This window comes from Saimiri boliviensis, chromosome 18 (assembly GCF_048565385.1).
Source record: "Saimiri boliviensis isolate mSaiBol1 chromosome 18, mSaiBol1.pri, whole genome shotgun sequence".
Classification (NCBI taxonomy): Eukaryota; Metazoa; Chordata; class Mammalia; order Primates; family Cebidae; genus Saimiri; species Saimiri boliviensis.
In genome coordinates, this window is record NC_133466.1 from 46,116,888 (window position 1) to 46,127,579 (window position 10,692).

General features: G+C 46.0%; 1 protein-coding gene across 2 annotated transcripts; it reads left to right on the plus strand.

The window, feature by feature from the left end:
• Positions 1-4,130: 4,130 nt before the first annotated feature.
• LOC141582037 (protein FRG2-like) lies at positions 4,131-5,960 on the plus strand. Of its 2 annotated transcripts, none has more exons than XM_074389397.1 (4): positions 4,131-4,308; positions 4,568-4,645; positions 4,867-4,944; positions 5,239-5,960. In XM_074389397.1, exons 1-4 carry the CDS (start codon positions 4,131-4,133, stop codon positions 5,736-5,738), a joined length of 834 nt encoding a protein of 277 aa, XP_074245498.1. In that variant the 3' UTR covers positions 5,739-5,960. The 2 variants fall into 2 exon arrangements, with proteins under 2 accessions (XP_074245498.1, XP_074245499.1); XM_074389398.1 differs by having other exon boundaries at positions 4,571-4,645.
• Positions 5,961-10,692: the final 4,732 nt, after the last annotated feature.

The following is a 10,692-nucleotide window of genomic DNA, read 5'->3' on the forward strand; positions in this document are numbered from 1 at the left end:
TTTGAATGGGCTTGTTTGTTTTTTTTTTTTCTTGTAGATCTGTTTTAGTTCTTTGTAAATTCTGGATATCAGCCCCTTGTCAGATGGGTAGACTGCAAAAATTTTTTCCCATTCTGTTGGTTGCCGATTCACTCTACTGACTGTTTCTTTTGCCGTGCAGAAGCTTTGGAGTTTGATTAGGTCCCATTTGTCTATTTTGGCTTTTGTTGCCATTACTTTTGGCATTTTGGTCATGAAGCCCTTGCCTACGCCTATGTCCTGAATGGTTTTGCCTAGATTTTCTTCTAGGGTTTTTATAGTGTTAGGTCTGATGTTTAAGTCTTTAATCCATCTGGAGTTAATTTTGGTGTAAGGTGTCAGGAAGGGGTCCTGTTTCTGCTTTCTGCACATGGCTAGCCAGTTTTCCCAACACCATTTATTAATCAGGGAATCCTTTTCCCATTGCTTGTTTTGTCGGGCTTGTCGAAGACCAGATGGTTGTAGATATGTTGTATTTCCTCTGAGGCCTCTGTTCTGTTCCATTGGTCTATATCTCTGTTTTGGTACCAGTACCATGCTGTTTTGATTACTGTAGTCTTGTAGTATAGTTTGAAATTCGGTAGTGTGATGCCTCCTGCTTTGTTCTTTATTTTGTGCGTGCGTGTGTGTGTGTGTGTGTGTGTGTGTGTGTGTGTGATATAAGATGCGTGCTCATTGAAGGTAAAATCTCGGCTGAGCACAATGGCTTAAGTCTGTGTAATTCCATCACTTTGGAAAGACAAGGCAGGAGGATCACTTGAGGTTAAGAGTTTGAGAACAGCCTGGGCAACATAGTGAGATCACATCTTTACTAAAATTTTTTTTTTTTTTTTTTTTGAGATGGAGTTTCGCTCTTGTTACCCAGGCTGGAGTGCAATGGCGCCATCTCGGCTCACCGCAACCTCCGCCTCCTGGGTTCAGGCAATTATCCTGCCTCAGCCTCCTGAGTAGCTGGGATTACAGGCACGCACCACCACGCCCAGCTTGTTTTTTGTATTTTTAGTAGAGACGGGGTTTCACCATGTTGACCAGGATGGTCTTGGATCTCTCGACCTCGTGATCCACCCGCCTCGGCCTCCCAAAGTGCTGGGATTACAGGCTTGAGCCACCGCACCCGGCCTTACTAAAATTTTTTAAAATTAATCAGGCATGGTGGTACACGCCTATATTTCCAGCTACTTGGGATGTTGACCTAGCAGGATCCCTTGATCCTTAGAGTTTGAGGCTTCAGTGAGTTGTGATTGTGCCACAGCACATCAGCCTGGTAACAGAGTGAGACTGTTTCTAAAAAAGGAGAAGTGTTCAATCTTAACTAGGTTTTTACAAAGAAACACACCCATATAAACAATCCCTCTTTTAACAGAAGTAGTACAAAAATTAAAAATTATTAATGTGAATCCACTTCTAATTCAGACTTTATCTTTTAATTAGGTTTTTTATTTTTTTGAGATAAGATATGCACTCATTGAAAGGTCTAATCTTGGCTGGGCTCACATTCGTAACCCCATCACTTTGGGAGCCAGAGCTCAGGAGTTTGAGACCAGCCTGGACAATATAACAAGACCTCACTGGGGCAACATAGTTAGACCTCATCTCTACAACGATTTTTTAAAAATTAGTTGGACATGGTGGTGCACATTTGTAGTCCCAGCTGTTTGGGAGGTTGACATGGGAGGATCACTGGAGTCTGGGAGGTCAAAGCTGTCACTTGAGTGACAGTGTGAGACTCTATAAAAAAAAAAAGGTACAATCTTAACTGTATGTGTTTGACACATCAGCACATCCATATAAACAATCCCTCTCTAAAAAATGAAAGTACCCAATTTCACAATTATTAATATGCATGAGAATTATCTAGAAATTTTTTGTTTGTTTTGATTTAGGTTTTTATTGAATGGGAACACCTAGAAACAGTATTTGAAATCTAGATTTTGATAAAAATAGGTCTGAGTTTTTTTCTCTTTTCAAGACAGAGTTTTGCTCTGTCACCGAGGCTAGAGTGCAGTGGTGTGATCTTGGCTCACTGAAACCTCCTCTTCCCAGGTTCAAGTGATCCTCCTGCCTCAACCTTCTGAGTAGCTGGGATTACAGACATGCACCACCACACCCAGGTTTTTTAATGTATTTTTAGTACAGACTTGGTTTCCTTATGTTGGCCAGGCTGGTCTCAAACTCCTGACCTCAGGTGATCTACCCAGCTTGCTCTTGCAAAGTGCTGAGATTATAGGTGTGAGCCACCATGACTGGTCAGGCCTGAATTTTGCCTGATAATTTGTCTTTCTAACACAGTACAGCATATGACAGCTACAGGGTCTCTTTTATCTAAAATAAATAGAATTTAATAAATAAAAATTGAATAAATTGACTTAGCTAAGTATATTTTAACAATGACATAAACTATTAATAAACAATAAATGTTATAATAATTTATTAACTAAAATAAAATTCTTATGATATCTATGATAATGGTTTCTTTCAGTAAAATATTCTCATATCTTGAGAGGGCATTGATTAAAAACAGCAAAGATTTGGAAGTTGATGTCTCATTAAGTAAGTAGCAGACCTCTCTTCACACCTTTTACAGAGTTAGCTAAAAAGCAGTCATTTACACAAGAGCAGATAATTTCCCTAGCTTTCTATCAAGTTTATACATTAATGTTGTTACAAAATTTGACTCAATTTTTAAATAAAATTACCTGACAACATTTTATATAATGTTATATTGTAATCTTTCAAAAGGCATTTATAGGTCAAATAAATTTTATATATCATATTATAATACATAATGTTGCTATGATACGTTCCATTTACATTCAGACAATTTCATTAGGTAGTGTCTGTCCACCACTAATTTTTTTTTTTTTTTTTTTTTTTTTGGTTCTACTACTTGCACAGCTGGGAAAACAGAGACTCGCCCAACACAGTCTCTTCCCCTGTCTTTCTCCTCCTCAGAGAATCAGTTCCTCAGTCAATCGAGTCATTTGGGACTGGAGGCTGAGTACTCCCTAACATAGAATGTCTCAGAGAGGGGGAGACAAGAAGGTCCTTTTAGGGAACACTTGCTGGGACATAGACTAAGCCTTCTATAGTTCGAGGGCTCTGACCAGCAGAGGCAGACTCTGCAGTAGGAAGTGATGCGGCAGCTGTTCTGAACCTGGAGCTCCACCACACCTTGTCCTGTCTCGCTGAGGCAGTTTTGAGAGGCTGCTCTGGAGTGTACATTGAAGGTGGATGTTAAGAAACAATGTGGGCTCTGATGGGATTCAGGTGTTGTCTGCTGTGTGAAAACAAGAGCTGAATGTTTTTCTTGTGATCAGTTGAGTTACCATTAGGAACCAAGCCCGTTTATACCAGGGAGGCTGAATAAATTCCATAGAACACAGTGGTGCTCCCGGGAGGACCGAAGAAGGGTGAGAAAGGGGGCAAGGTTTTCCACCTAGACTTTTTGCTACCTCAGAAATCAGGGGCTGATTAGGTTAGCTTTGGCTCTAACCTAATTATTCAATTTTCTCGCATGTAATCTAATTATCTTCCTCATTTTTAAGGTAGGTAGGGTCATTTTATTTGGTATTTAGTTTTTCTCTGCATTTGCATTTTATCACGTTTGTGTGAATCTAATAAAATCAACCAAAATTTGACATTTGTTGTTTCCAAGCATTAAAGAAATGATAACATCCAAGTATATAATTTTAACACTATGTATAATAAATTCTCTTTCTGTGCAAAATATATAACATGTGTCAATATAAGTATGTCTAATTCTGCATTTTGAATGATGAACAGGGTCATAAATACTTGCATAGGAACTGAGACAGAAATCAGAAGGAATAATTCCCCGATCTTGTGATCCATGTGCTCCTGGTTCTTTGTTTTCTTGACACTATGACAGGATTCTGAAAATGTCTCCTTTTAACTGTGTCTAGGTCTCCCGCAGAACTACAGTAAGAAACTTCTGATTGAGGCTCTAATAAGTAATAGAAAGGAGAAAACTGTTCAGCCAATAAGAGTAAGCCACGCCCAGCCGAGGGAGGTATAAAAGGCAAGTTCAGTCAGCTAACCCACACTCCGCATTTGGACGTGTAAGAGAGAGCACCTTTCACTTGAGCTTCAACATGGGAAGGGGAAATGAAGACTCTGATCTCCACTGCTCCTCTATCCAAAGCTCCACAGTCCAGCCCCATTTCCAGCAGACCTCCTTTACAGAAAAGGGCTCAGATGAGAAGAAACCATTCAAAAGAAAAGACAACACCACCTCCTCTCAATCCAATGAGAAGCACATACAAACGCAAGGTAAGCCCTTGGGCTGTTTCTATGGAGGCTGGAAGGAGGGCTGGAATCAGAGATACTGAGCTGTGTGTCTTTGTTAGGGTTTTATTTTGAGATTGGGGATGGGAAATGGTTTAGTATCCTCAGAGGGCTTTGAGAAATGTGTTCATTCATGACATTGGCAGAAGAGTTTCACTTGGAAGACTGTCCGCACACATGCATCAGAGATAGACTATGGGACTCTGTCTAGGGAGAGGTGAGTTACTTAAACTTTCTTTTGCAGTAGAATCGGAGCCCAATCCAAATGAGGAGAATTCTGAGGAAACCACGCTGAAAGCCGGAAACAACACTGCTGGATCAGGTAAGATCTGACTCTTTCAAGGTGGGAAGGGACAGGGCAGCACCACAGGCTTCCCTAGCAAGGAAACAGGGAGCTCCTTGGCAGCCAGAGCCGGACAGATTTTGGACACTGAAGAACAGTGGGGTTTGGTGGTAACCTGAGCTCCTGAGTGTCCAGGATGGACTTTGAATTTCAGGGTGTTCAGTTGGAGGCACTTTCTCAAACTCTCATTGTATCCACAGAACCAGAGTCCAGCTCATGTCAGGGAAATTGCAGGAAAAGAACAATCAGTTCCAAGGAGAGCTGCCAAGACAGAGCAGGTAGGATCCTGGTGTTTTTTGTTGGTGGTGGTGTTTGTTTTGTTTTATTTTGCCCCAATGGGCAAATAATTAGAAAACTTTTATACGAGGCTTGAGCAGGAAGAGAATTACTTAGTGACAAGAAAATTTTTGAGATCTTAGCATCCAGAATATATTTGGGGACTCAGAAGGGGTTCAGCCTCGCTTTATTCCAGGGGGAGAGACAAGTGGGGTTTACCTGAGCACACAGGAGTTTCCAGAAATGAGGGTCTGTGGGAACTGTTCTGGCGAGTCTCTCACATGCTTTCTCTGTAGGGAACTGTCCAGAAGAGGAGCGCAGCTCAACAATGAAAAAAAAGTCAAAGTTCTCCACTGCTGTGCACAACAGTGAAATCCAGGAGACCTGTCATACCCACCATAGGAGACATTTGAGGGCTCACACTGGACACAGCAAGCGGCACAGGTCTCAGGCACTAGGAGTTCAACCACCGTCACTTCAAAAAAGCTTGGTGACCTCCGTGCGAGCTATATCGGAGGCTATTTATCAAGACCTAGCCCAGGTGTGGGCACAGCTCATCCATTCTCCACTGACCTGGGAGCAGTTCACATGGCTCACTCAGCTCCGGGGGGCTCTGTGTGCTCATGTGCAGACCTTCTATGCCATGGCCATGCAGGCAGCTTATGCCTTCCCCGCTGAGGACTGGCTTGTCCCAGACACACTGCCTGATCCTGGGGATTCATCCCTAGATAGAGAAGTCCACCCTGTCCCTGGCCAGGAGATAACTGAGCCTGTCAGTGGATCAGATGAGGCTTGAGCTGCAAGCACCCTGACCCTGTTCAGCAGAGGATGCAGCTCTGGGAATGAGAACAAGGACCTGCTACTTCTGACTCTTCCAGATGACCAGCAGTGACGATTTTAGATGCACGGTGTTAATACATGACAGAACCTGAAGCAGTCACAGAAAAGAAACTTGAACAATATACTCAGAATGGTAAGCCCTGCATTTTGCAGAGGGCTAAGGCTACAGACTGATTTTATACTTCATGTTAGACATTTGGTGCCTTTTGGATATCTGATGACAGTCATGCATTTATATGTAATCAGGAAAATATGATAATGTAATCATATTATTTGCATATTTTAGATTTTAGGAAAGTAAATATAAAATTATATGCCTTCTTTTTTGAGACAGTGTCTTGCTATGTTACTCAGGCTGAAGTGCAGTGGCACAATCTTAGCTCACTGCAACCTTCGTTTCCTAGGTTCAAACAATTCTCATGCCTCAGCCTCCCAAGTTGCTAGAACTAAAGGCATGTATATATATATATATATATATTTTTTTTCTTGTATTGCTAGTAAAGACAGAATTTGGGCTAATTTTTTTCCTTATATTGTTAGCAGAGACAGATTTTTGTCATGTGGGCCAGGTTGGTCTTCAACACAAGTGATCTGCCAGCCTTGGCCTCCCAAAGTGCTGGGACTACAGGCACGAACTGCCTTACCAAGAAATTGCTCCTCTTTTAATTCAGAAATGGTTGTAGGTTCTTACTCCTCCAGCCTGAACCCAAGGAGTCCTAATATCCACAAACCAAGACTAGCATTACCTGTGGGAAAATGTTTATACATTTTTAGTTTGATATAATTGTAGTAAAATTACTATGTAATTGGTTTACTTTTAATATTTTACGTACAATTTAAGTCAAGATATATTAAACGGTAAATGGTTGTACTTATTTTTTCACCTGCCTCATGTATTTTTATTTTAAACATCCTAAATTTAAATTAAATTGTATTTTACACATTTCAATTGATCATACTGTGTTACAGAGTATGAAGACTTCATAATATACTTCAATACAGCATATTTTGTTATATTTGACATATATTGTACTTGTATTTTACACTGACATACAATCTTTCACTGTGTAAGTGTATTATTTGTTTGGTTGCTTTATAACTTTCATTTAATGTAATAATGAAATAAACATTAATGTTGTTTGGAATTTTAAATTTAAAGATAATTTGTCTCTCTTCCATATGGAATTTGTATTTACCATAGATGTGAAAATGAGACTGTCTTATCTTCACTTTTGCATCATCCTAACCCTGACCTCCCCACAGCCCACAGCTCTCAGGGAATAGTGTTCTATCCCTCAAGTAAATGGGGCCAATTCAGTGATAATACACAGATATCAATTGGAGATATAGAGCTTTTGTTCTTCACCACTGCAATAGAAAAGAATCACAGTAATGTGAGTCACGCAATTTTTGGGTTGACACTGCTTGTAAAAGTTATGCTTACACTATGCTGTAGAATAAATCTGAAATAGATTTACGTCTAATAAACAAATGCACACACATAAATAAGGTGTTTAAATAACAATGTACATACATTAATGAAAATAAACTATTGCTAAAAAAAGTTGACACACACGATTGGATCATATAATGTTGAAAAAATAGAGATAGAGTAACAGAGACAGAGAAAGGCAGGGATGGAGAGAGAAAAGGACAGAGGGACAATGGAAAGAAGAAAACGGGGAGAGAGGAAGAAAGGGTGGCAGCGAGGGAGGGAGGAAGGGGCGGACAGAGGGAGAAAAACAGCAAGAGACAGAGGGAGGAAGGCAGAGAGAAATCCATCCTCAGGCTGTGATGCAGGAGACTTTCCTTTGTGGTTTCACTCTCGCTTCTGCGTGAAAATGAGCAAGACCCACGCACCTGGAGTGTGAGACTATCATGGCAAACGCGACACCAGTAACCATTGCTGCCTTCCTGGAGAGAGGACCTGAAAAACTCAAGACTGTCTTGGAGGTTCATTTCCGCATTCCACACTTCCAGGGTGCTTTCTCCCTGCAAGCGTGTGTGAGCCCAGAGAGAGGCTTCCAGTTTCCGTGGAGTCCCTGGAGAACCACAGAGAGCCAGCCCCGGAAGCGCCCCTTCCCCTTCGTCTCTGACCCCACCTTCACCCACCCCACTGGCCCTGGTCCCTGTGGTTTTCCGCTTCAGAGGCAGGGCTACCTGGGCCCCCAGGGTCTCCGAGTTCATGTATATTCATGAATGCGGGGAGCCGGTAAGTCTTTACAGGAGCCGCTGGAGGTGCCAGCCTCCTGGCTGGACCTGTGTGCAGTGCCAAGGTTGACTGAGGGGCACGGAAGCCCGCCAGCGTCTCTCTACTGGTGTCTGACCGTGAAATTCTGGCCAGGTCTCCCCGCGATGGCTCTCCCCACGCCTGCGGACAGCCCTGTCCCCGTGGAAGCCCGAGAATGGCGGAGAGACTCCTTTGGACCCAGAGCCGAAGGGATGCCCTGGGAAGGTGCTTTGAGCGGAGCCCTACCCAGGCAACTCCACCAGAGAACAGTGGCCCAAGCGACAGGCACTCCGGAGCCCGGGGTCCAGATTTGGTTTCAGAATGAGAGATCAGGCCAGCTGAAGCAGCGGTGGCGGGCATCTGGTCCCCGACCTGGAAAGCGCAGCGCAGAAGAAGGCAGTGAATGCGGACGGCAGTCGCCCAATCCCAGACCGCCAGGCTCCTCCGAACCCTTTCGCCACCGGAAAGGAACTGGCCAGAGAGACCGGCCTTTCAGAGTCCGGGATTCGCACAGGGGACTTTCGTGACCAGGGAGCAAAGTCCCTCTGCTCCAGCCCAGTCAGGCTTCGCAGGCAGAAGAAATCTCCCAACCTCCCCCGGCACCGGGGACTTTTCGGTTCGCTGCGCTGGCTCCTCCGGAAGTGGCGTTCGCACCCTAAGACTCCTCAGTGAGCTCCGCACCCGAACAGGTTTGGGGAACCAGGACCCGCAGCACGGCGGCCTGCTGGGCTCGGGCTCAGTGGGACAACTTGGGCCCGCTCCAGCTGAGTCACAGGGCTCCACAGACAGCAGGCCAGGCTTCCCGACCAGCCCGGGCAGAGGACTCGTCCCTTTTTCCGCGACGGTCTTCAGTGGGGTGGGCGGAGACGCCAGTCCCGCGAAACCCCAAGACCCCGCAGCAGCCTGGCTTGCTCTTTTTTCCGCAGCTCGCCTTCTCTGCCTTCCCTCTCCACCGTCACTCGCCCCGCAGTGTCCCACCGGCCTACTCGCCATCACCGTGAAGCGCCTGGCAGCAAAACGTAGACCCTGAGACCCCGCGCAAACCCGGGTGCAGCCCTTTCCAGGCGGGAGGGAAGGCAGGCAGAGATGGGGAAAGGAAGAGACATGGAGAGGGAGGGAGGGGTGGAGAGAGGAAAGGACGGATAAATAGAGGGACCCTGAGATGGAGAGAGGGAGGGAAAGAAAAAGTGGGGACTGAGGGAGGGAGGGAGGAAGAGAGGGAGGGAGAAAGTGAGGAAGTGAGGGAGGGAAGAACTGAGGGAGGAAGGGAAGGAGGGAGGGAAGGAGGGAGGGAAGGAGGGAGGGAAGGAGGGAAGGAGGAAGGGAAGGAGGGAGGGAGGGAGGGAGGGAAGGAGGGAGGGAAGGAGGGAGGGAGGAGGGAGAGAAGCGATCCTGTGGACTATTTCCCCAAGCTCTGTGGGGACACAGAGACTTCCAGGGAAGCGTGGAAAATCAGCATTGTGCCAGTGCTCCCTTTTCCAGTTTCCAAACAGGCCATATTGGAAACTCCCCGTGCTGCAGGGAAGCAGTAATCATTCTCAGAGGTTTCACTCTAATTTCCTACATGAAAATTAAAGAGATCCACACGCCGGCGTGTGTGACTATCACCGCAACTTCCACGCCAGCTCTGGCAATAGAGGAGGCAGCCTGATCTTGGGAAAAGGGGACTGATGGACATCCAGACACCCCCCACTCCCCACCACCACCGCGAGCAAACCCTCCTCCCCCCACACACAGACACACACAGGTGCACACGCAGACACAAAGACAAAGACACAGACAAAGCTTGAAAGAGAGTAAGGGAGAGAGGGATGGAGAGATAAAAATGGAGGGAGAGAGAGAGACAGCGATAGAGAAAGAAAGAGAGGGAAGAGAGAGAGGGAGATGCCACAGAGTGTGCCAGATGGAGAGGGAAGAAAAAGAGAGAAGGTGAGGAGCCAGAGAGCCAGAGCATAGAGCCTTGGAGAAGGAGCGCTCTGTCTTGGTAGACAGAGCCCCTTTGAGCAGGCTGGGTAGGGTGGAAGGTGCTTGGGCAGGGCTAGAACAGAGTGGCAGGGCTGCCCACGCAGGACGACCAAGGGAGCCCCGAGATATGCTTTTTCTTGGATTGGTTGGTTGCTTTGGTGGTGCGTTTTATAGATCCTTGCTTTATTGGCTCCTCCTTGCCGTCTTGGTGCAGTGAGCCCCGAGATTTGTAGAGAGTGCCAGTCCTCGTGAGAGCCACGGCGCAGAGCATGACCACGGGCCCTGAGGCCTGGTTGTCTCTTGTGTCTTCAAGACTGAAGTTTACACGAAGCCGGTGGCGATGGGAATTCGGGTGCACAGGGAGGGCTTTTCATGGTGGCTGGCTAAGGCAGTAATCTTTCCCAGGGGAAAGCAGCCCATGCGTTCTGGAGCGGAGGTCTTGGCTGGCATCTGTGGAAACTGCTGCCCCTGCCCGCCCCTTTACCCAGCTTGAATGGTTGCAGTGGTGCCAGATGAGTGAATTGAACTGCCTGGGCATCCCAGGAGCAGGTAGACACCAGGAGTGGCTGGGAATCTGCGCCTGCACTTTCTTCATCGGGTCCCAGCCTGCCCCGCCAAGTCCAGGCTGGTGCTGAACTTCTGGTGGGGCTGCGGCAAGGCGGAAGAAGTTGGATGCTGCTGCCTGGCGGCCAGTTAGCAGCGGACCCCCACTAAG